Source organism: Podarcis melisellensis, assembly GCF_964234715.1.
Source record: "Podarcis melisellensis genome assembly, chromosome: 4".
NCBI lineage: Eukaryota > Metazoa > Chordata > Lepidosauria > Squamata > Lacertidae > Podarcis > Podarcis melisellensis.
The window spans coordinates 40,581,785-40,608,210 of NC_138531.1; the positions used below are offsets into that span (position 1 = coordinate 40,581,785).

Sequence of the window (26,426 nt, forward strand, 5' to 3'; positions counted from 1 at the left end):
GAAATAATTGGGTGTGCCCTTGATTCTTTCCTTTGAAGTTTAGTCACTTGATGTCATGGTGACATCAGGCGACTGACAGGTCAAAGTGGCCAATGGGGTAGGGGAGCTGAGGATTCTACTTACTGGCCAGGTTCTGTTCCTCACTCCTGCCATTGGCACTTGTACTTAAAGAAAGGATAGAACTTCCACAGGTTTTTAAAAATGAGAGACAAACAGCAGGGAAGAGCACTTGGAAACAGGATCACTAGCTGATACCTTGGTATTATCTAGCAGGGATGCTCTTACATAGTCATTGGTCTCGGAGTTGCAATATGCTGGAGAGGTAGCAGGAAGAGGAGAAAACAGGAAGTAAGGTGAAGCAAAGGAATCTAGATGATGGGAGCAGTGGGGGGTTTTCTAATGTTTTGGAAAAATTGGTCTAGCTAGAGGAAACACTCCAAAAATAAAATCTTAAATCTGTAATTTTATGCAGTAAGCAGGCATAGCCAAACTCGGCCCTCCAGATGTTTTGGGACTACAACTCCCATCATCCCTACCTAACAGGACCAGTGGTCAGGGATGATGGGAGTTGTAGTCCCAAAACATCTGGAGGGCCGAGTTTGCCTATGCCTGGGTAATACCATTTGCTTTAGCCATGTACCTTGTGATAGTTTTTGAGTGGGGGGGGGAGACTTCGAAGGTGTCTGATTTACATAGGGCACACTAATTGTGTCAGCTTTTATGTGCTGCGGTTTTCAGGACACATTTCTAGGCAAAACGGCACAGGTTGCAACTACAAACCATTCAGAGGGGTGCTGTATTGACTTAAGATCCTTCAACTTGGTTAATTAGAGCAGTCTTTGTATGTTTAAGAAACACATCTACTTCAGTGGGTAGAAACTGTGGGTTAGGAGTGCAAACAGTATCAGATTCCTGGAATTTTGAGTAGTTTTTCAAAATATGTACAGTTCTATGCAATTGCACTTTTAACTGGTAAACACAGACAGTAAATGTGAATTGGCTTCAGTATTCAGATGTTCCCATAAATAATACTAGAACTATAAACAGGCATTGTTGTGAATAAAGGCAACAACTGTTTTAGGCACGTCTAATTGACTGTGCACGCGGGCATCACATTGACCCCCGAAATGGCTGGAAAAGAGGGTGGAACGGGCTTACACTTGCTCCGCTGATGTGCCCAGGGACCAGGAACAGAGCCCCTGTACAGAACGGTTGTTGCCTGTAGAGAATATACAGTATAATGGTCACTGTAGCAAACTGTATGGCAGTTGTTGTCATTGTCATCATCTATTTTTCAACTTTTAACCAGCCTTTTCTCCCACTTATTTGTGGAGGTGTTAATATTTGTTCTAGTTCAGGCTGTTTTTAAGACAATATGGGGGCATATTTTAGATACGGTATTCCTCTGTTACTGAGCCTCCAGGATGGGGTGGATTTAGTAATAAGTAATTGTGTTTTTCTTTCATTGTTGGTCACCGGACTGTCCAGATTTGATTTCAGTTGCAAGAGTTCTAGGATGGGTGCTGTGCCCTTTTTAATTCATGAAAAAATAAAATCTAGTCACTTTACAGTTCTTAACATACGGCTTTGGAACAAATATCATTTAACATAATCCTTTCGTTTATTGTCTGGAGGCAAGTTTCATTTTAACAAATACTCCTAAATGTAGAGTGAGGTTATGGGCAGATTCCTTCTTGTCCTGTTACATACCAATGGAGAACAGAGCTCTTTGGCTTAACAAATTGATTGTTCTTTTATTTAGGGTGGAGCATATCATGATCAGCACACAGATGATGGAGCATCCACAAAAGAAAATAGACTTCTGTATAATGATCCTGTACCTAGGAGAGTTGGTAGCTTTTACAGAGGTATTTTTATCTCATGGAATTTGATCAATATTTCTTCCATTGTTCAGATAAAAGATACTACCTATTTAACTTGAGAACTGATTTCACTCTTTCCCCGGGACAGGTGGGAGGAGCCTTCTGTCCTTGGAAAGCTAGGCAAGACTTAAAGATGAAAATCCTTTTGTTTTAGTAGAGGTTCCTTCCCTTCTTCTACAACTTTTGCTTCTACTTGTGGGGTTTGGCTGCACCTTTAGACTTGTGTTCAGTTAAGTAGTCTTACAGACCGAACCTAAGTGTGCTTACTCAGAAGTAAGTACTATTGTGTTCAGCATGCATACTCATAACATGTGCATAGGACTGCAGCCTTGGTTATAGCTTTTTGTGTTGCATCTTTTTGAGAGTGTAGCTTAGAAATAATACAGCAGAGGTTTTTTGTATTAACTTACTGGCGACATTCAGAAATACCAACATATCTTGGTTTGCCGTTATGCGCAGTTTTTCATATTTAGATAAAATTGAAAACTGTGGCTTGCAGCAAATTAGAAAAGGAAACTGCTAACTTCTACTTTCATGTGTGAAGGAGGGAAGAGTATGTATGATTACAACAGCTCCTATGAATTGGGCCTTAGTCTAGGCTCTGGACAGATGAACTTCTTTTCAGACATGACTGCAGCTACAAGAAATAATTGGTGTGATTCATCCACATTTTTGAATGCTGAAATCCCATTGTCTTTAGAGGGAAAGGTCAGCCTGTCCCATTGAAATTAGTGGTATTTTAAAATACCAAACTTTCTATTCCTTCCAAATATATACTTAAATTTGAAATATTTTACTAATGGGATATATGTATATGTATGCAGTATTTATGAAATGAAATGGCTTTAAGCTTAAATTTAAAGTAGTCCTCTGAATTCTCTTTGGTTTTCCATCTCAGTATTTAGTTTACGCCTGCTTGTAATCTATTGAATATATTTGGGTCCTGTTCATTTGTTATTGGATACAAGGGTTGCACCCTATCTCTCCTTTTTCTCTCTCTCTTATATATGCATCATTGGTAGGTCAAGATATTGTACGACTTCAGCTTATCCAGATTTTTTAAAATTACTCTAAATATAGACATATGAGCAGCTCTGACAGGTTATGTTTGGATATAAATAATTTGATCATTCAAACTCATAGGTAGTATTTGTCCAAAACCATAAATTTTGGTTTATAATTACAGAAAGGAGCCTATGTAAGCCTAACACATGCATGCTGTTTCTTCTCCAGTGTGGCTGCAAGGAGGAGACTGGAAGGTTTCACTTCCATTTTAAGTTAACCACAGTTTACCCATTATGCAGTTAATCTTAGTTATGGTTTATAGAAGCAGGCTAGCTTGGAGGAACACAATGACTTTTTTCAAAAACTGTTGCTACCCTTTGATACTGAGGGGCTTTGTTCTCCCTATCCTGTGTCAGTATTGTAATACTTTCTAAGAGTGATATTAAATGTTGAATATCAAGACTGAAGTGCCTAAGTAATATAGGCCTGGAAATTACAGGCATGTCCATCTTAACTTTTCTAAATTGCCAACAATCACACACAGCATGGACACACATTAATAATCATCCAGGAATTGAAGATTCTTATTAGAGTTAAAATACTGTTATTAAGGGACTGGTTAGACAAATGAATCTACTAAATTATTGGGATATTGGAGAAAATGATTTTAATTTCTTCAACTTGAGAAGTTTAGTTTGCTTTTTGTGGCAAAATAATAATGTCATCAACATAATAATTTATTAGTTATGTTTCTCACAAAAGTGACCCAAAAAGATTTACAGTGCCTTCAAATTTAGTCTAGAAGCCTGTAGTCCTTTGGAACCACATTCTCTCTTGTATTATGCTGAGTATTTGAATAGAATACTTTGTCCAACTGTTGGTGCTTAACGTTATTACAGATAAATTGCTGTCAGTTGCCCATGTAAGAACCTATGCTCTACAGTAGAAGGTGATTCTGAATTCAGTCAGCCGCCTCAGATCTTGTTGATTCAACAGAAAATTCTGCCCGTTCACATTGGCCTCCTAACCTGTCTGCTCAAATGCGAGCTTGGTGCATATGTGCTGGAGCATTCCTACATGAAGTGAAATGTAGTAGTAATTTTCTTTATCCTTTTTCTTTCGGTTTTGCTCCATCTTTATGTGCACTTTCTACAAAGTCACATTTTATTGGTTCAGTGAGATTCTTTGGTGGCAAAGAGGTTGATACTTAATACACTTGAAATCCCTCCATTCTTTTTTGTTGAGCAGTGGGCAGAGGGAGGTCAATGCGTAAGGACAAACTTACTTTATGGAAGAAAAGTCGCATACAAATTTTATTTGGCAGAAGTATGGATTTGTTTCAGGACTAAAGCTCAAGTACTTCCATTAGTTTTTTATTTACCTACCTTTCAACTCTTTTTGTCTTTTGTTTCCTACCCTCTTTTCTTCTTTCTCTTCTCTCTACTGATGTGTCCTCCCTGTCCTCTTTGTAAGTTTCTCATTGTCTCTTGCATTGTTGTTTTGCTTGAATTGTATTCATTTGTTAAAGTTAAAGGAATAAATATCACCAACTTTTAAAAATGTAGCTTCAGGGTTGTAAAAATACACAAATCCATAAAGGGCATTTACGTGCTGCTATATTAGTTCTATGTTTTGTTCATACTCATTTAAATGCAATCTATGTTGCTTATGCATGCTTATACAGTTATTGTTATTAAGCCCTTCGTATTTGTTACTAGTTTTGTTTCATAGCTGAGATGCTTCTTTCAGAAGTAAACTTCTCTTGAAAGTTTTCAGCCGTATTTCCTAAAGAGGTTTCGACTACTTTGAGGCTGCTATCTCCCAATTTGCTATCCAACTTGCAGGAGCAAATTGGATAAGCTGGTTATGTTTTCCACGTGCTAAAACCTAGTGTCTTTTCATTCATTTCTCAATGCTGATAGGCTGTTATGCTTCGTAAACAATTAGCATGGTAAATAGAGACAAAAGCTAGTGAGATTCAGATGACAATGGATATATGGCAGCTTTGTATTTTTAATTTTTTCCCCAATTACAGTCCCATCTCCACGCCCAGAGGGAACATTCCTAGATAATAGTGCCTCAAACAGAATACCTTCGCTACCAGCAGAAAGCAGTAGTGTAACAAGCCACTCAAAGAGACAAACTGCTTTTGATCCCTGGTAAGTTGGTGTGTTTAAGGAATGTTTTAAAAACAGAACAGGTGATGGAAAGGGTGTTCACTTAACAATTTCTATTTTCTTGAACCTTTTATTGCTGCACATTTCATTGGTATTCCTATATTCTTAACATGTTTGAAGTCAGACTCATGGTGAATTATTTAATTTCCAAAACTTAAGGTTTAAATCTTTTAAGTGAAAAGTTCAAGTGTTTTTCTGAATGTATTAGACCTCTAGGCAAAGTACTGTTGATATAATCAGTCAACACAAAAAAATTATTGGTAGCACATGTAGATTACACAAAACCCCTGGACAGTGGTCTGAGCTAATGTCGTCAGCCTGTACATGTCCCTAGAGTTCCTTAACAAATGCACTTGGAACACCTGCCAGAACTCATTGTGGGTTTGGGTAAGTCTTACTTCTCACCTCTGGCCCCCAAAATTTGCTTTCCTTTTTGCACTGCTGATTTTCTATCATGAAAATCTAGATCAGAATTCAGGTGCAGCCCTATATGTTTTAGGACATTTGAGGCCTGAGGAGATTCTTCATACCCATTCCTGTGAAAATGATGACTCCATAAGATAATCCAATGTAAAAATTTTTTTGCTAAAGTTGGCTTTCTATTTGTTTGTTTTTCCCCTCTGTGTTAAGGAAAAGTCCTGAAAATGCTCATTCTGAGCAACTAAAGGAAAAAGAAAAGCAAGGGTTTTTCAGGGCGATAAAGAAGAAGAAAAAGAAATCTCAGTCGGTAAGTAATTTCAGTTTCCTATTTTTAAAAAGTTTGTTTTTATGTCATAGTTTTATCAAGCATCAGTTTTCCTTTTCAGATGTTTACGCTTATCTGCATATAAACATTTTAGGCTGAAATCTGTAGAGCTACTTAGTCATACATAATGAGTTTATGCTGACCAGCAGAATTTCTCACTTTAGAGAGTTGACTCCAAGATGGTCACAAGTTGCTTTTGAAGCTCATAATATCAAAAGCAATTTACTATGTGGGCAAGGGAAGTAGAGTGCTGTAATTCAAGAAAAATACCTAAAGCCACCCCCGCTTGGGCTCAGGAAACTAGTTTCACAGTTGTCAGCTATATAATTATTCATATCTGAAAACAAAAGTATCTGAAGGATTACTTCCGTGGAAATATTTTCTTTTGAAGTCTATAGTATGGCAAGACCAAACACAGAATGCTAACAAGCTGAGTCTTCATCCAGACAAGGCAGAAGTACTGCTGTTCAATAGACAAACTGATCCATGAGGAGAAGTACAAAGTGTTCTGGATGGGCTTGCGCTCGCTCTGAATAACCAGTTTCATAGCTTGGGAGATGCTTCTAAATATGCTCTCTGTTCTGGCTGGTTGGTGTGGGGAGGAGGGGAATTACTGGTCTTATCATACCCACATGCATAACCTTCAATCTCATTCATTATCAATACACCATAGTAGCATCCCAGATCATGATGACATGCTGAACAGATTAAAATGCATTTGATAAAAAACAGTAAATAACAGTTAGTGCAGTATTGTTCAAACAATAAATTCTTTCAGCAGATATAATGAAGGTAGCTTAAAAGGGGGATTTCTGCATTTTTAAAAATGTTGTATTTAGCATTGTATGCGTCTGATTTTTAGAGATCTCCAATCAATTTACAAAGAAAGGCATTTATGCAAACAGTTGGGCAATAAAATAGCTAAACTAGAATTGGAATGAGGCAGGCTAGACACAGAAAATAATTTATTGCATAAATTTTACAGGGTAATGTATTAGGAATTAACTAATTAAAAAGCATATTATTGTATGAGAATGGGTGCGTCTGCATGCATGCATATGCTGTTTTAATATCAAATAATGAGTGCAGTGAAAGCATATGGTTAGAATTCATATTCTCTGGTAAATGGTATTTACATAGAAATAAGTGGCATTAATGTTTACAGTACTGTAACACCTGCAGCAATATAGGTGATATCTGAAATGATTATTGTATTTAGCATGCTGAATTCTCATTTGGAAACACAACTTTGAACATAGTTTGGTTGAAATTCCATTGGATTTCTTTTTTCTAACTGTTACTGTATACCAATTTAAGTCTGGATAAAATGGATAACATGTTTAATATGGCTTCATAATTGCCATGTTTTGGGTGAGCATGCTACAAGTCACACTCATGTGAATGAGCATTATCTGGTCTTGTGATATCTGCATTCTCACATTTAACCCCTTTTCGTTAAACTCTGCAGTCTCATGCCCATTTCCCCCATTTTCTGCCAACCCATCTTTGTTCTTGTGAGCAAGTATTATTGCATGGATACAAACCCATAATGTAGTGCAGTTAGACAAAATTAAAGCTGGGAAATGTTTCCTTGGAAATTGCTGGTGTGGGCTAAAAATGAGTTGAAAGGAGAATTTAGCTTCTGTTGCATGCATCTAACATAATGGAAATATCTAAAGTTAGATATTGGCAAAACTTTACCTATTGTTGCAGTAAAGGATCATAATCTGCTAAGACATTGTGACTCAACCCAAGATATTGGTCTGTGAGGCAGTTTAGATCAAAGCTTCTGTTCACCATGGCTAGATCAGTGTGCAAAGCTGTCACATGGCACAGAAATGAGAAAATAAGCAATATGGTGTGCATAGGATCTGGGGCTTTTTGTGTGCCAATCTGTAAAATTTTGGCCATTATGGAGCCAGCTACAAATCAGTGTGCCCGATTATTGTGATGAATCATTGTACAGTAATAAGGACCACATAGCTGTATGTAGAAACTGGTGTAAATCAACAGCTATAGGACGTCAGCATAATTGCCGCAACTGCTTCATATTCAGCGGTGAAAATATTTTGTGCTAGCTTTATTTGCCTATTTCAAGCTAGCACAATGCTTTGCCACAAGAACATTTATCACTGGGGGTTTTTCTGAAACAGAGGCAAAGAGAGTGGCTTAGTTGTTAAAATATGTTGGAATAGCACTAGGGAGAACTCAGGTTAAATATCCAGTCTTACCTACTTCACACGATAACTGAGAGTACAAAATTAGGGAGAGAGCATGTTGGACACTGTGAGAAGGGGGAATTATAGTATGGAATATATATTTGCAGAAAAAATAAAAGAATAACAAAACAACAACAATCACCTCTATTGCAGTCACTTTGGATTCCTCCCTACTGCTATGAAAAGAAGATTTCAGAATGCTAAGTAGCAGAGCTATTTTTTCTGAGCAGTTTTATTTGAAACTGCTGGCCTGTGATTAAGAATTGGCACATAACAGTGTAGTGCACCTAAGTTTATCATAGCCTGCAGATAATTTATTTATCCCATACAATTCCTTCTGAAATACGTATGTCAGCTACAAGGCATATGCAGAGCACAACTCCTATACATATGTACTTCAAATTAAATTCACTGTGTTCAGTGAGGTTTATAGCCTAGGAATTAGGATTGCAGCCTTGGACATGCATTTTCATTGAAGGATGTTTTTCTCTTATTGTTTGATAATTAGTTTAGTTAATAAAATGAAACTAGCTATAACTTTAGTTAAGTGCATACTAGGAGTCAGTTGCTACTTTGCATGCAAGTAAACCCTTTTCTAATTTCTCTTACCACTTGCTGCATCTGGATATAATGATCTTAAACAATAATGATATAAAACCCTACATTGTGTAAGTAAACTGATAAACATTTTATGCACCTTACTACATGCAAAATCAGCTATCATGATTCTGCTAAGAGTTCACATGCTAAATTCCAAAGCCTGGTTAAATCAATTCATTCTGAACTTATTAAATACATGCATTCTTGACAGACACATTCTTGAAATGTGTTAAGTGGGCAGGTGTGTTTCTTCCATAGACATTTTTTTATTCAGCAGAGCAATTAATCTTATCTTGCCACAATTATATAACAGCAGATTTGGCATAAGAAATTGCTAACTTATTAAAGTGTTCATATATGTGCAGATAAGAGACATGGGTAGCTCTCCTGAATTATACTGTTATTTATGCAATTAGTCTTTTATCTTATATTGCAGACAGAATCCACCAAGGCGGAGAATCCAAGCATCAAGAAATCACTCTTTCCTCTTTTTAGTACAAAGAATCACTTAAAGCATAGCTCTTCTTTGAAAAAGATTCCTGTAGTCACTCTACCTATGGTATTGACTTTTAAAAATGGTAGCACTGAATTAAAACAAACAAACAAATACTTCAGTAAATTTATTTTACTGACCACAACAGCATGTATTTTTCCCATGGGATCACAAGCCTCTTCATGCAAGCTAAGCATCTTGAGCCAGTTCCACAAATTCAAAGATTTTTTAAGTTTTCAAAACTTCCAAGAAGTGTGGCATGGTTATATTTTGAAAAATTAGGAATAGATGTTTGTAGCAAACCATTAAATGCAACATCATCTGAAATCAGTCACATGGTACTAATGTTCAAATTATCCTTTCTTTATATTATTTAGTTGAGTCATGTTTACATGGTTTGCCACTTCTTTCCTTCGGCTTAAGTAAAAAGAAGTTTCCTTTCAAAAACAAAACAACCTCTTATTAACTTGATTTGCCACAGAACTCTATATTGGTCTGTTTTTAATAGCTTTAATTTCCTTAGGTTTTGTGGTAATTAGCTGCCTTGTTGTTTTGATTGGCAGAATAAAGGCTAAGCTCCCTACATTTAATGTCTTAACAAATTTTTAATCCTAAGATTTAGTTGCTGAGAAAACACTATCTAGCCAATAATTTCTCGTCCCTCCCCAATAATTCTATGAATACTCAAACCATCCCAGTGATGGGTTCAGCCATCATTTCCCCTTGCAACTAGTGTAGCATTACTTAGCAACCTGTGTGATTAGAAACTTCATTTTACTTTGGTGGGGAATAAATTGTTTCCTTGCACAAATAATGCACAACTAACAGGCTGATAACTCTCAATTCATATATTGATCTTTTTTCTTTAGAAGAAAGAAAACATGTTTTGTTTTTGTTTTTTGTGGAGGTGGCTCATGATCTTAAGAGCAGTATGGAATGCTATGGAAATGAGGATGAAACACAACAATGCACTCATTTAACTGCTCTTTCTCTCTTACAGTGATTTCACTAACAGCATGTGAATGCCTTAAAGGTGGAGGTTGTAACAAATCTGCATGGCATCTACAAATGTGATTATTAATATGGACACATTAAAGGGGCATTGCAATAACAGGCTTCACCTGCATTGCTTTGATCTGGGAAGCTGGGAGAAGGGAAGCAGTTTGGAACATCTACTCCTTAGGAATTGATCATCCCCCAAAATCTTTCTGTGTTGCAGATGCCTGGGAGTGATAGTCAGGATCTTTTGGCATTACAGAAAGCTATGCACTCATCTAATCACCCTGGCAGCAGGCAGAAGGATTGGCATTCTGATAAGATGACAGAAATCCAAAGTCATGTAAGTGAAAGTGTTGCTTCGTTCCAATTTAAGGTCAGGGGAATAGTAGGTAGGTCTGCTCAGTTGCAACCCAAAGTACCAGTATATACCTTTATATCATAGGAACATATGAAGCTTATACTGCATTCAGGTCATTGGTCCATCCACTGAGTACAGTGCATGCTGACTGAATCCATTGCTTCTCTAACCCACTTTTCTCTGAGTTTTTAGTCCAGCCCTACTCTCTCTTCCAAGCAAGTCTCTAGGTATGCCAAACAGCAGGATGGAGCGGATGAAAGAACCAGAGAAATGCTGAAGGGAGTAGATAAAGCTGCGTTGTGTTTTGATGTCACTGTCTTTCCTTCTTCCCTCCAGAATCAACCTAGAATAGTTACTGTTGCCAGTCTCACAACCCAGAGGACCATTTTTGCTTTAATTCCACTGTGGCCAGCAATGTGTTGGACAGGGGGCAGTATTTTGTTGTTGTTGTAATTAGAAACTGTATACAGTTGTACCTTGGATCCTGAACACCTTGGGAGCTGAACATTTTTGCTCCTGAACACTGCAAACCCAGAAGTGAGTGTTCCGGTTTGCAAACGTTCTTTGGAACCCGAACGTCCAACATGGCTTCTGATTGGCTGCAGGAGCTTCCTGCAGCCAATTGGAAGCCACACCTTGGTTTCCGAATGTTTTGGAAGTCAAACGGACTTCTGGAGTGGATTCCATTCAACTTCTGAGGTACTACTCTATGTTATTTTACATTATTGGCAAATACCCCGAGGCAGAATAGAATACATTCTGTGATCAGAATTAAATACATTGGGGGGAAATTTATAGCAAGTCAGCAATGTAAGAAAATTAACACTTTCAAACCTCGAAACAGGCCTGGTTAAAGAACTGAATTTTCAGGAGACATTTGAAACATGCAACTGATGGTGCTTCCCAAATCATTTTTGGGAGAGTATCCCAGAGGGTTGGTGCTGCAGGTGAAATGGCCTTTTCTGAGAGGTTTCCAGATGGCAATATGCTGGCCGCAGTATGGCCAGTAGGGTCTCCTCTTAGGTTGATCAATAAAGGTTGATTTGGCCTATGGTAGAGGCAATCAGTACTTGGCCATAGCTGCTCAACAGCAGCTAAGTGAGTTGCTGGCCACATGTTCATTCTAGAGAGAGGTGTAAGGTAGCAGCTGAGGCGGAGACAGGACACATGATCACGTGAATGATCAGCAGTTCCTTGTGCGGGGTGCTGACATTAGCAGGCTTCATGGAAAGCCTGCCTGGACTGCCATGTCATGGTTACCTCTACTCCTTTTGGTGCTACTCAGCAGTAGTGGACAGGTACTGTCTCCACCCCTGTTCTTTACTGATGACATTGGCAGCTTCAAAGGAGAAATAGTTCCCCAAGGTTCTGACCCAGCTTCTTTATTAACTACTCCATTTGCCAATTAGTGGCATACTTTTTTGGATGATTTGATGTCCTTTACGTTCCGCGGTAAAATATAAGAATAGCCCTAAACTTCTGCTTCACTTCACTTCTGAAGCATAGGTGAATTATTTGCCAGATCCTATAACTGCTAGTGAGCTATTGGTCACATGTCACTCTAAACCATGATGTGCAATGTGCACGATCCACACTGAGTGCTCCCCCTTTCTTCCTCCTACATGGCTAGTAAGATTCAATCAGATCCTTACACTTCTGCTTTAGTTAGCCAGTTTGTCGTGTGATCCAAGCCTGGAATTGTGGTTAACACTAGCTGTGGTTAGTTTCAACAAGCCAGCTTCAGAAACTGTGCTTTAAATTTGCCTTGTTTGAAATGAACCGCATTTCCTGTTTGCCACATTGTGTTACACCAGCAACAAAAGTTTCCGAACTTCTTATCTCAGACTCATGGCCAGGAGGAGTCAAAAATCTCATAAGGATAGATAAGAGTACAGGAGAGGTTTCAGTTTCAAATGTGAGGTGATAAACTCTCAAAACACACATGAACTCCCTTCAGCTAGATAAATTGATTTGCCATCTGCATTCCATCCTGTCCAGCAATGCTAAAATGACCTCAGGAGAGGAGGCTAAAGCACACCCCCTTAACACATATGGAGGTACTGGGAAGCCATAGCTTCTGAGAAGTGCAGAGCATGGCTGTTATGGTATTATCCCATATGTTGTACTAGATTGAAGTACATAATTTAAAAGTGTCTTGTGGAAATTAGTCATTCAAGACAGATGGATGTTCAGAGATCTTACATTGGAAATATCTTGAGTCTTAGCAGCTGTTTTTAAAAGCTTCATTATTTATAAACCTATTTCAAGTGTTATTTGGGTATTTTTTAATTAATTGAATAAAATCTCTATGTAGCTGTTGCATCTATTAGAAGGCAGCTAAAACTAACAATAATAAAATGGTACTTTGGTTTTCAAACGTAATCGGTTCTGGAAGACTGTTCGGCTTCCGAAACATTCAAAAACTGAGGCGCAAAGGGCGGTCTGCAATTGCAGTGGAGAAAATTGAAAAAAAATGCAACGGAAGCCGTTCGACTTCTAAGACGCGTTTGAAAACGGAAGCATTTACTTCTGGGTTTCCAGCATTCAAAAACCAAAATGTTTGGCTTCCGAGAGATACCACTGTATAAGAAATCATCAAACCTGGTGGAAGAGTGAAGAATAATGTTTATCATTTATATCAAAATTTGAGCACAGAATCTTCAAGTAGAGAAATGTTCATTCTGCACGCAGATGCTGAAAATGCAATAGTGTTTAAAGCTATAGAATGTTATAAAAACATACTGGGGCACTGTATTTCTAGACTATACTTTCTTGGTTAAAAGCGGAAAGTGGATGGAAAAAGAAATATATTGTAAATAATATACTTACAGCTCAAAGCATTATTGAACAAAGGCTGTTTTCGGTGTTTATAAGCAGAAAAGGAGTACAAATAAATACAAATAACAAGGCCCATGAAGTTTTCTTCTTTTTCTTTAGAGCCAGCCTTTAAAATCCCTCCGCAAGTTGTTGCACCTTTCTTCATCCTCAAACCATTCAATTCCTTCTGAACCTCGATTCCAGCCCTTACCAAGTCAGCCAACTAAAACATCTTTTTCTGAAGTTCGAATTCATCCCATAAGTCAAGTTTCCTCCAGTAGCAGCAGCAACCTACGGCAGGAGTCCCAGTCAAAAGGCAGAACCACACTCCAGATCCCGGGCCAGATGGAACCCAGTTGGCATGTTTCCCCAGTGAACAGGAGTGCCAATGATGGGACTTCATACTCTGATCAGATGCCTTCTAAGAGTGGGCAAAATGGTCATACTTACAACCGAACAAATAGATCCCGAATGCCAAACTTGAATGATTTGAAAGAGACAGCTTTGTAATAATACTCCAGGAAATGCTATTGCAGGGATTTTATCAGGGGGCATGGCAGTGCTGGTGATCGTGGTGGTAACTGAATTCTCAGCTTTATAAAAGGTGTGCAATATTGAATACGTGGAGCTACTGTTTGGTACCACACCAATAGGGATCTTGCAGTGAAATTATTAATTGCCATTCATCTAATCTCATGACAAAAGAATGTGCACTTCAGGGAGAATGAACTTTTTTGCCCTTTTCTCTCATTTTACATTCCAGCTTAGTGCACTCCTCCATCTGTATAGGCACTTTGGAGAGTTGAAAGAAATGTCTTTAGACCTGTGCCCTTATGAAAAAAAAATTTGCTGCCTAGATTTAATTTTTTTTAAAAGAAACTGTGGGGTTTATGTGAAACACTTGTATCCCTAATAAGGGTTTAAAGTTAAGTTGTATGTTTTTATTTGTTTTTTAAACTTCCATATTTGATAGGGTTTGTAATATTTATTTATGATCTACTATTGTATTGTTATAATCATATCTTATGTTACAATGTATAGTTATTTTGAGCTGTTTGAAACATTGTGATGCAGTGCAACAGCTACAGTAGTTTCTATAAAAACTAACATACATAGATTGCATCAGGAGTATTTTATTATATACATAAATTATATATATGAATATATATATATATATACACAGATATATATAAATGGTAAATAACTGTCTTTTTAAAAATATACTCATTTAAAAGAAAAGTATTGTTATGACACTATCTGCCATATTTTTATACATTTGTGATATAAAGTGCAGTATTATACTTCTAATAAAAGGGAACTGAATGTGGATTGAAGTGTGAACTGTAAGAAGTTTTACCCAACTAGTACTAGATGCAGTGTCGTTGCTGACAAACAAAATACAATAGTAATTCTCAGACTTTGCTCTTAGCTTGTTTCTGCAGGTAATGGCTTATCAAAAATGGAAACCCTTAAAGTCAATTGAAAAGTGATATATTTCCCCCTAAATGTGTGCTTAGCTTTTCCCATTACTCTTAATTGAAGATGGGCATCTGCATTATCGTGGTAGAATCCCACCTTGTTACAGTTGTCCATGCAGAAAAAGTAACCTGTAACAAGTTAACGCAGATCCTCTTCTGTTCAATATGTGAGGTGAAGACCAAAGAGCCACAGCAGGAGTTGCAAGTGGCAAGCCAAAGTTGGCATGACTTAGCACTGTAAATCATGGTGAAAGGTTTTAGGCCTCTATGTATTCTTTGCACTTTGCTTGAAATTGTACCGACCAGAAAGTAAAATATTGTATTTAAATGTAAGAGAGGATGTGGCACTTCTATTTTGTTTCTAAGATTTAATAAAAACTGTGACATAATATTTGAATATGGAAAGCAACACTTTTTCTGATTTTCCCCTATATCACTTATAAGAATATCTATGTGGACATTAAAGCTTCACTCTCTTCAGAGTGCTGGATCTTTTCTAATTTCCTATAGAATATTATTTTTAAAAAATCAAGTGGACTTATAGCAGAGTGTATGTAGAGTCTAATATTCCGTTTGCTCACAATTACTATAACTCAGGAAAAAAGATAATTGGAAAAATGTTGGCCCATTATGGAGCTGGTATAAATGAAAAAAGAATGAGACAATAGTGTCAGAACAATACATGTTTTAAGTCTTAACTCCTCAGACTTACACAACTCTTGAAAGCATAGCTTAGTCAACTAGTTGTTTTTCTAGCAGTTTACTGCTTTGTCCTCCAAAAGATTACCTGAAAAGCAGAAACTTGCTGGTTTACGCGGATATTTAGAAGTACAGACGAATGGAAGAGATGTACTCTTAGCTTTGCAGTACATTAAAGGTATATGTGAATTTTTAAAAACAGCATCAGCAGACTTCATAGCAGGAACAAAATGTTTTTCATTGCAAAAACCAAAAACTTGAGTTGGAAGGATAGTATATGTGTCTGTTTCCTATTTCGAAAACAAGTATTAGAACAATACATGAAATAATGAGTGTGTTGTGGGGAATATGAGACCGTATGATGGAGTTTGTTTAGTAACTGGGTGTCAATTTGATTAATAGAGTATCTATCTTCTAACAGTCTCCTTCACCCACCAACTGCCAAATTGGCCTTACTATTTGTTTTGAGACTGCAGCTCTGAGCAGTACTGTCTGCGTTACACTAGTTGTAGCTGTTTAATTATTGCTATACCCCATTTTGATTACTAATACTTATTACACTGCAGGCAATTTGCACACACAATTTTTTGTAATGCTATTTCTAGCTCGTGTGTGGAAGCCCTCTGCCTTGAAAAGATTTAGCATCAAAGTTAAGTATATCAGAAAATCATTAATTGTATTGTTGCATTTAAAATTAGTATTGCCATTTTCAAGGATAAACCTGAAAGTATCTGTCTGACTTTCAGGAGAGAGTGAAGAAATCAAAAAAATTTCTCTTTTTGTTAAAAACTGTACATCATGCTTGAACACACACAGTTTCCAATCTGTTAATATAAAGAGTAAGTCTTATTTCAAAAGCCTTGCACTTAATTTGGTTTATGTAGCCAACTTGTAATATGTTAGACTTGTAAATATGCTAAGACATCCAAAAATCTTATTAGGCTAATGGAGATTTGCTAGCATCAGAAGAAGAGCAAAGCCTATTACACATTAAACTATTATTCAAGTGTGAGCTTTTCTCTTCGCTGAGATTAGAAAAGTAATTTGCTGTACTCTCTGTAGCTTTACCAAGGATAGAGCAGCTAAACTTAGGTATGTGTTTTGCTCTCTGATGGTATTCCTAGTGTAAAATAATCAGTGTCATGTATACTACTGGAAGGCAGCATACATTTTCCTGTGGGATTGTAGGGATATTTTAAATAGGGAAAATAAAACCTTGATATATTTAACAATATCTGTGGAACAAATCTTTGATACTTTTGCAAAATTGTCCATTCAATAGCATTTCGTTTGAAAGTGCCCATATTCCAATAAAATGCATCAAAACCGGCCTAAACAGTTTATTGAAAGTAGAATTTGGTTTCCAAATTGTAAACATGCTGCTGAGATTTTTATTTTGGTAAACGTTGATGATAGTAAAAAGAGAAGCAAGTTAAATGTGGGGAACAAGCATATTTTTAAGGTTTTTTTTAAAAAAAATGTAAGTTGTTTTTAAAATTTGAAAGATTACCGAGATTTATGACTGAGATCTAGCTTGTTTAGTGCAAGAGGTTTGAGAGCTGACATTACACAAGCATAAATGGACAAGCTTAACTGTGACCAACTATAATAATAATGGCAGTTGAGTTCAGTTATCCTCAAGCATCAAGCACCCACTGGATTTGGCTGTTGCATTACGCTGCTAATGAGACCCCTACTAGCAGACTGGCTTGTCACGTGAGCAGGTTGCCACAATTGGATATCTCCCTTTTTAAAAAGAAAAGAAAACAAAACGCACTACTTTGAGCAACAGACAAGATCACTGGGGAAGGGCAATGGCAGTCACTCCTTGTTTCTTGGATTTGGCATACATTTATTACAAGCATTTCAACCCAGTACTTTATAACATCAGCCCAAGATCAGGAGGTATGGTTTTCAGGTGTGTTTTTTAAAAAACCATGTTCTGTTTTTAAACTCCTATATCAGAAGGCTTCCCATATAAATCCCCAAATAGTATTGTGATCAGCCTCCCGCTCCTGATTCGTAACTATTTTTTAAAATATATATATATAAGAAATCATTTATGTCCTAGAAGAGAAGTATTGATACAGTCTTTAGTGTTTCATTTGGCTTTTGTATAGAAAACACAGTTATTAAAATGTTCTCTCTTCCATTCTGCCATGCCCCCCACACCACAAAAGTATGAGTAATACACTGTTTCCAGCTGCCTTAAATATATCCAACTCTTATTTTTTACACTGCATGGTAATTCAGCTAAAACTGAAGGCATTTGTAAAATAACCAACAGAGAGGAACCAGGAATCCAAATATTTTATGGCTCCTTAAAATACCAAATTGAATTATGACCGAGAGCAAATGTAAAATTGGCAGAGAACAGGTAGTCACAGTTCTATTTGAGTATTGGACTAGTGTTTGTTAGTTTTGCTCTGAGGTAGAATAATAAAACTTAGTCAGACTTTTGCCTAAAACACTCTCAACTGAGAATGTGAATGTGTAGCCTGACTCTTGCATAACAGTAATGCTATGATACGTTTTTGTGTATTTGTTTTGTGTGGTGGCGCAACTATTCAGGCATTAGATGAACATGCACAGGGAGTGTACAATGGTTCTGTCTTATAGTGCAGTTATTTGAGCTAGGCTTGGTGTATGTTGCAAGGAAAGCATATTACAGTAGTCTTCAATAAACATTCAAACAATATTAAAGTATCTCTGAAATTAAGATTATTTTAGAACAGCCTTCCTCAACCTGATTCCATTCAGATGTTTTAGAGTACACATCCCATCATTCCTGATGATTGGCCTTGCTTTTCTGGAGCTGACGAGAATTGTAGGCCTCAACATCTAGAAGACACCAGGTTGAGGAAATGTTCTAGAAGAAAAGGTGCCTTTCCGTATCCAAATTCATTCTCCTGTTATTTTTTATTATGCTAGCTGGCTTACACATGAGAATTAGTAGCAGATAAGGACAAAAGCCATTTTTCCTAGTGTCTAGTATAATCCAGCTGCTTTTTAAGAACTTTTAATACAACACAGTTGCATCCAGACAAATTATCAAAATAAATTAATGTATCATTATTTCCCAGTGAATTCTCTTCATTCAGCTACCGTAACAACAGTGTGAGAGCCTTTCCTCACATGTCCGCGTGTGTCTGCTCACACAAACTCGCTTATCAATATTCTGCATTATAGAATAAAAGTACCATGAAAACAAAACTGACCAGTTTATTAACAAAATCCTTAAATAAATTTTATATGTTAGCTGAACACAGTTCCATTTACTTTTAAGAGTAATGAATAAAAGTTGACGTCACTCGCTTCAACATAGCGGTGTAGAAGATTTGCCCACTCCTATGAAGTTTACCATTAAATGAGCAGCGCTTCTGGAAAATGTCGATTAAGTTCATTCAGCCAAATAAAGGTGACCAAGCTATCTTAAACAAGCTGCTGCAATACAGTACCATTGCTTCTTGTGGCTGTTCATAGAGCATGTTTACTGAATGTATAGCTAAATAGTTGTACACAGTTGTTGTTTGCTAGGACATTGCTCGACACAGAACTTTTCAGTTGCCTCTCTTGGTCAGTTAATTACAAATTATAATACGGTGTTTCCTTTACTTTTTTTTTGAAGAGTACGGTCTTTCGGGGTTTTGGTCAGGAATGGGGAACCTGTGGCCCTCCAGATGTTGTTGAACTACAACTCCCATCAACCCTGGCCAAATTCCAGCATGACCAATGATCAGGAATTATGACAGTTGCAGTCCAGCACCATCTGAAGAGCCACAAGTTCCCCATACCTGTTTTTAGACAGTGCTTATATTAATTTTAAGCTGCTCAGTGCATGCCCATTGTTAAATTGCTTAAAGGTCTTCCTTTATTTCTTTATGCTGGATTGCCCTTTTTGTTTTGTTTTTCGCTCCGGAGACGGACGGACATGAAAATATCTAATTTCCCATTCTGAAACAGTTGTTAGACCATTGTTAGATTTTGTCCAGGATGTTCATTTGCTCATTTATTTGCTAGATTATCCGAGACTTGCATTTTTAACTCTCATCATATTCCAGCATAACCATTATCTTAAAATATGCTTTAAAAAACAAACAAACCACAAAAATTTAGTCCACAGGACATAATGTGGAAAATACATCATGTGGGGTTATTATTTTTGAAGAGTCGGTAAAATGCATGGTGGCTTAAGAAATGTATGGAGCATCACAATTTAATATTTGCAAATAGAATCACCTGAGATGTGTGCTAATTCTAAGATTGCAAAATATACATTGCTGTAATGAATTCTAGTGGGAGGACTTAGAGTTCATAAGTGGCGGGAAATCTACCCCCTTTAGATTCTTTTTCTCCAACCTCAGTGTTAGAAGAATTAAAGTGAAGGACATACTAATTCCATAGTAGTACATTTTGACCTATAAATTCAGGTTCTCTGGAGAAGGGGAAAAAATGCCAAATAGAGATCTTCAGGGGGAAATAGCTTTGGCTATTTAATATATTTAAAAATCCAGGACTGCTGAGATCTCCACTGTCAAAATATTGAATAAGAATTGTAGATGAAAAAATAGGGGAGAGGAAAATTAATAGCTTTAGGAAAGTCAAGGTAAACCCAAAAGATCTACCGGTAAATAAAAAGGCGGATTTCTTGGCTTTTGAAGCGTTATAGGTAAAGATTACCCACTTTCACTATCCCTTTTTTAGAAAATCTCAGATGCGCAAACTTAAAATCAACCTTGCTTTCTGTTATGAAAAAGACGTTATGTAAATCTTTGAATTAAAACTGATTTTGAAAATATGTTGGGTATTTGAAGATTTCATTCCAAGTTAATAAACCATCTGTAAAGTGTTTATAGAACTCTTTGTATCATGTTGTGCTTACACCGTATCAGATTGTTTTCAGGCATGTATTCCATTTTTAACTCCTGTATAATTTTTATTGTTTATGTAAATAGTATGAGAAAGAGAGACAGAAATGATCCTATGTTTAATCTTTAATTATCAGCATGGGAATTATTCATTTTTACTGAGCACAATGTATTTTTGAATGGGCCTTCCAAAACATGTCTTTAATAAAAATGCAGGTTTTGCACTAGAAAACTGAGGTTGTCATCCCTCCTGTCCTCCAAAGCATTTCGTGCATCTGTAGTAAGTTTCCTTCAGCCTGCTGATCTTTTATTTACCCTTCTGTGCTTAGCTTTTTTTTGAACCTCTAGCTCCTTGAATGTATTTGCCAAGAAATATTTTTGACTTGTCTGAAACATTTAAATGATACCAGTTTATGTACATTACTTTTGAGTTCAAATAGTACCTGTTTTATCTCAAATAGACAGTGACCTGCTTTTGGACATAGCCATATAGCTGACATAATATGCCAGTGTTCCTTTTACATCTTTGTCCCATGGGGTCACTGAGCTACAGAGGTCACTAGAAGAATCTATCCTGGACAAGAATATCATTTTTCTCTCTGCTTCATTCCAGAACAGCCCACAAGTGTTTCATCTACTTTATTACTATGATCTTATAATTTCCGCAAGCAGAAAAATTGCCAAGAGAACAGCAAGAAGTGTACAGATACATGTCAGCATCAGAATACTAGTGTTCTTCTTAATTAAACTGACTTCTTTGGTTTATGTATGGCAAGGCCTAGAGCTAACCATGAATCTCAGATGAGCAAGTCACAGTAGGCCTATTCACACATGTACAGGTGGGTCTGTGTGTGTCCCATTAGCCCAGCCATAGCCAGTGTCCTTATGTTGTGCAAGGTGTGCAAAAAGGAGCACCTATATGTGTACAGTTGTATTTCCATGGGTACATTTTTTCATTCAACATGTGGATAAGAACCTAAGAGCCTTCTGGAGCTGGCCAGTGGCCCGCCTAGTCCAGTATCCTGTTCTCACAGTGGTGAACTAGTTTCCCATAGGAAGGCTACAATCGGAACCTGAGCACAATAGCGCTCACTACTGGCAGTTCCCAGCAGTGGATATTCAAAGACCTACTACCTCCCATAGTGGAGATAGGACATAGCCACTGATAGCCTCCTCTTCCAGGAATTCATTTACTCTTATAGCCATCCAAGATGGGACCATCACCAGGACAACATCAGGAGCGGGGTATGTTCCTGTTTCCCTCCACACATTAGTGTGAAGCATATGTAAACACAGCTTAACTTACTGCCCAGCTTCAAAGATGGTTGTGTAGGAAAAATCAGAGGACTGTCAAACACTAGTCCAGGCTTGGGCTTAATGTTCACAATTCCTTTTCTGTATCTAGGAGAGCCTTTTGTTCTCAATATTTTCCTCATCTCTTTGTCATCCTCTGCTTCATTGAGAAACAACTATTGCTCTCAATATTGGTTTGGAAATGTTTGTCAGCTGATGTATGCTCACTGATTCTGTGTTTCTAACAGATGAGCCAATTGCTGTGTTGCATATTAAACCATGTACCGGTAGTTCAAAATCTTGATAACTGCCATTCCAAATGGTATAATCATGGTCAGCAGTTTGTGCTCCACATCATTTCAATCATTTGGATATACAGTATGTTTGAAGTTTTCCATTTCCTTTAGGTGTCTCTATTGCTTGTTGCCATCACTTTTGGGGGATTTTGGAGTGTTTAATAAAATGCATTAACCTGGGGTGACAGATTTCCAGTGCAGCATTTAGAGAATTCCTCCTTTGCAAATGTCTTACAGAAAGAAATACCCACCTTTTGTCCTCTATAAATGGCGCTGGATGCAGATGCTTCTGTTCCATAACGATTTCTTGCTTTCTAATTTGACTCCACACACCTACTTGGCTGCCAGTTACTGAAGACAATAAAATAAATGGATGATATGAGCACACACCGAAAAGCCAAGTCTATCCTAGGAGCAGCTGTGTGTGAGAGATAGAATTTGGAGCTTCTGTGTTGACCTTTTCAGTAACAAGAAGAGTGAGATCTCAGTGTATCTGTGAAAACTGGAAGGAGGCAAATATGAGTTGGTGCCTGATAATCTGCTCTCTAGGAACATTGGGCTTCCCCAAGTCTGCAACCAGAGTTTCCTTTTCACTGGAGATATTGGGAACTGAACCTGAGACCTTCTGCATGTAAAGCATGAGTTCCACCACTGCACTTAGGTCACCCTATCAGAATGTGAATTGTGATAGGAACTAGGATTCTATTGATGCCCATAGAAATGCACTGGTCTCATGGATATTCATTAGACAGAGTACTGAGGGGGTAGGTAGCACTAGCAGCACTCCTGAGCCTCTTGGCCATTCCTTTCTGTAGGAGATCAGAGCTGTATGTCCTACACAACCTGTCAGTCTCTCCCTAAACTTGCCTGCTGCCTTTCAATGCTGAAGAGGATGCTATTCCATTGCCAGTGTTGAAGTAATATTCAACTGCTGGTCAGTTGAGCTGCATACTGGCTTCACACCCTCCCACTTTCTGCCTGCCTGCCTGTGAGAGCCAGTGTGGTGTAGTGATTAAGAGCAGTAGATTTGTAATCTGGGGAACTGGGTTCGCATCTCCGCTCCTCCACATGCAGCTGCTGGGTGACCTTGGGTTAGTCACACTTCTCTGAAGTCTCTCAGCCCCACTCACCTCACAGAGTGTTTGTTGTGGGGGAGGAAGGGAAAGGAGAATGTTAGCCGCTTTGAGACTCCTTTGGGTAGTGATAAAGCGGGATATCAAATCCAAACTCCACCACCTCCTCCTCCTCCTCCTCCTTCCCCTTCTCCCTGCCCCTGAGACCACTTCACTTAACGTCCATCCTGATGAGTTCTGGAGAAAGCTTGGTCACTGTTTTCTGACATTTTGGTTAGTCCTAATAAAAGTATTGCCTGTGGATTTTGGAATCCATCTATGTCTGGCATGTTTTGAGCTAGTTTCTCCCACTATTGTGAAACTTTCTAGTTATATGCAGTGCCTTTTTTCTAAAAAAAAAAAAGTTTAGGGGTACTCTCATTTTCTTACTCATATTGAAATACCACCCCTCAATAAGGCCAAACTTAGATTAAAAAAATATTTAGGGGTATGCATACCCCTGCGTACCGCCCCCCCTCGGAAAAAAAGCACTGGTTATATGTTTCTTCATTTTAAAACAACAGCTAGCATTGCCTATATATTCAGGTTGAATAACTGATTGTATTTTTATCTCCACATTGCTTGTGCTTTATGGGGAAGCCTATTAAGATGAGCCCTTTAATCATAGCAAATAAGCTTCCATCTTTTCTGGAAGCTTTATATGCAAAATCTTCTGCAGGTATGGCTATGTGCTTATTTCAAGCTTCTTCCTACACTTTTCCTGAGATGACTGTCACAGCACTTTTTAATCAGTCTCAATGGTAGATGATAAATATGTTCTGTATGGCATTTCACTGGAGCTAATACTTCTTGACACCAACATGAAAATGCAGTTCAGCTTCAACTTTCCAGCCCCACTTTTTGACATTTTCTGCAAGCTGTGTTCCTTTCCTAGATTTCCTCACACATATGCTGTTTTGGTGCTTTATAGGCTATTTTAATCTCTTTCTCCATAATGCATTTGCTCTTGTATCAAGAAAAGAACTGAGGCTTCTAGGTGCTTAGAAGATGAGAATGTTATGTGGTCTTGGCAAGCACAAGTCTGTGGGAAGGTAGTTTCTACTTTGAAATGAGTGCCCATTTTGAGCCAATAAGCATATGAGGTAGACTGCCATTATCTGTAGTGCACAGTATCATGTATACCACCAGCTCTTCCTGCGGACACCTGGATACATTGGGAGAAAACCAATGATAAATTATGCACAATATATGCTTTTTTTTTTTTGCACTGCATGAATGGAGAACTGAATTGCAAACTTCAGAAAGGTTGGCTCTTTTCCAGTTCACACATTGTTTTGGAATGTGCAAATATGGTAAGTTTACCTTTAAATGTGAACCGAAATGAATTTCTGTCTAATATCTAGTGTTGGCTCAGATGAATAAAACATGATTGGTTACCTACAGCAACTTACTTTCTATATTTGGGTGCCATAATCCCAATGCTATTGGGGGGAAAGGTCTGTGTCATATAAGTGTATATATTTCCCTCCTCAGATACCTATCTTTAGAAACCCACAGCTGCTGCTTTTATTGCTCTATGTTACCTCTCTCTTCCTCCCTCTCTACACCAGCCATAGATGATTTAACCTGAAATTCTGTAGCCCTTACATGGGAGTAACTTCTCAGTAGCCTTTTTATGATTTTATTCCGAGGGAGGAAAGCTCCCTGTATGTGTGCAATTGGATTTTATGAAAACTGTGTCAGTAGGTGGCCAACTTCCCAGCCACCTGGGAGCTGCTAGCAGGGACAGGCGAGTGGACATGTACTGTATTTCCTTGTTTCTGTTATGGTATTTTTCTTCTTTATTGCATTCATATCCCACCTTTTTCTCCAAGGAGCTCGAGGTAGCAGATGTGCTTCTTTTTCCGCTCAATTAATCCCCCCAACAACCCTGGAGGTAGGTTAGGCAGGGCTTGCCGATCAGAAGGTTGGCGGTTTGAATCCCTGTGACGAGGTGAGCTCCCGTTGCTCGGTCCCAGCTCCTGCCCACCTAGCAGTTCGAAAGCATGTCAAAGTGCAAGTAGATAAATAAGTACCACTCCGGCGGGAAGATAAACGGCGTTTCTGTGTGCTGCTCTGGTTTCACCAGAAGCGGCTTAAGTCATGCTGGCCACATGGCCCGGAAGCTATCTGAGGACAAATGCCAGCTCCCTCAGCCTATAGAGTGAGATGAGTGCCTTTTTAGTCTAAGATCACCTAGTGAGCTTCATGACCAAAGGAGGCAGGACACTGAACCCTGGTCTCCCTGGTCCTCATCCAAAGTACCATCATTATACCACACCGGCTGTCCAGTAATTATAGTCCTTTGTCTTTTTCAGTATTGTCTTTTATCTTATGAGCTGTTCAAAGAACACATTCTCTTATACAAAAGTAGTTTGTATATTGTATATAAAGCAATGTTAAACAATGATTAATTGACATTTAGGCCTAATTTGAACATGGTGTGAGTCAGGTAAAAGAAGGTTGCCAGTGTCGTCATTCCATTTAAACCAAGACACATTGCTCAGGTTCAGAGTATTAGCATTCAAAGGATTCTGCATTGCAGGGAGTTGGACCAGTTGACCCTTGGGGTCCCTTCCAGTTCTACAATTCTAGGATTCAATGACTCATAGCCCAGGAAAGTGCACTGCTGTTGTCCTGCTGTTATTTACATGAATAGTGGGGAAAGACTTGATTTTACATTTGAAGCCATTCCACTGTGTGGGTACGTTTTAACTGGGCTATTTAAAATAGCCCAAGAACTGCCACAACAACATACCCATGGTTGCAATGTGCTAGCCCAGGGGTTGCTAAGATGGTGTCTTCCAGACGTTGTGGACTCCAACTCCCATCAGCCCCAGACAGCATGGCCAACGCTCATGGATGAGGGGAGTTCTGGTCCAGCAATGTGAGGGCACAGTCTTGGCAAAAGAAAAAAGCAAGCTGTCACTTCAAACCAATGAGATGGATAAATTCAGGATGGCTTCAATTCCCAATATCAAATCTTAGCTGTAAAAGTAAGTAGTAATTATTTCAGTTAAAAAAAAAAAAACTTCCATGGGATGCTGAATATGAACACATTAAAGCAGCAACTGCATAGTGAGAAGGGACAACTATGAGTACAATGTTCAATGGATTCAAGCAGCATATTAAGGGAAGCTGCGATAACTGGAGCTTAAAGAATTAGTGCTTTTCCAATCCATGAATCAAATTCATTATTCATTACCGTTGATGCCCAAGAGCCTAGCCTTCAAATATTTTGCTTCAGCCACCTCCATTAAAACTGAAATGCATGCATATTTGTCACTGTTTTAATCCCCGTATTGCATAATATGAGCAAGATACAACCCCGAATATAGAAATGTCAGCACTGTGGGGAGTGCTATCTGGGAAATCTAAACTGTA

General features: G+C 38.0%; 1 protein-coding gene across 4 annotated transcripts in view; it reads left to right on the forward strand.

Annotated features, from left to right (window-relative positions):
• The window catches only part of CDKL5 (cyclin dependent kinase like 5), a 66,014-nt gene extending 45,441 nt beyond the window's left edge, over positions 1-20,573 (forward strand). For 2 of the 4 annotated variants that reach the window (XM_081907539.1, XM_081907538.1), the window contains exons 13-18: positions 1,763-1,868; positions 4,924-5,047; positions 5,696-5,792; positions 9,066-9,188; positions 10,342-10,461; positions 13,417-20,573. In XM_081907539.1, coding sequence (XP_081763665.1) covers positions 1,763-1,868; positions 4,924-5,047; positions 5,696-5,792; positions 9,066-9,188; positions 10,342-10,461; positions 13,417-13,806 — 960 coding nt within the window. In that variant the 3' untranslated portion in view covers positions 13,807-20,573. The remainder of the gene's footprint in view (positions 1-1,762; positions 1,869-4,923; positions 5,048-5,695; positions 5,793-9,065; positions 9,189-10,341; positions 10,462-13,416) is intronic. The other 2 variants (XM_081907540.1, XM_081907541.1) reach the window with 2 other exon arrangements.
• The last annotated feature ends 5,853 nt before the right edge of the window (positions 20,574-26,426 follow it).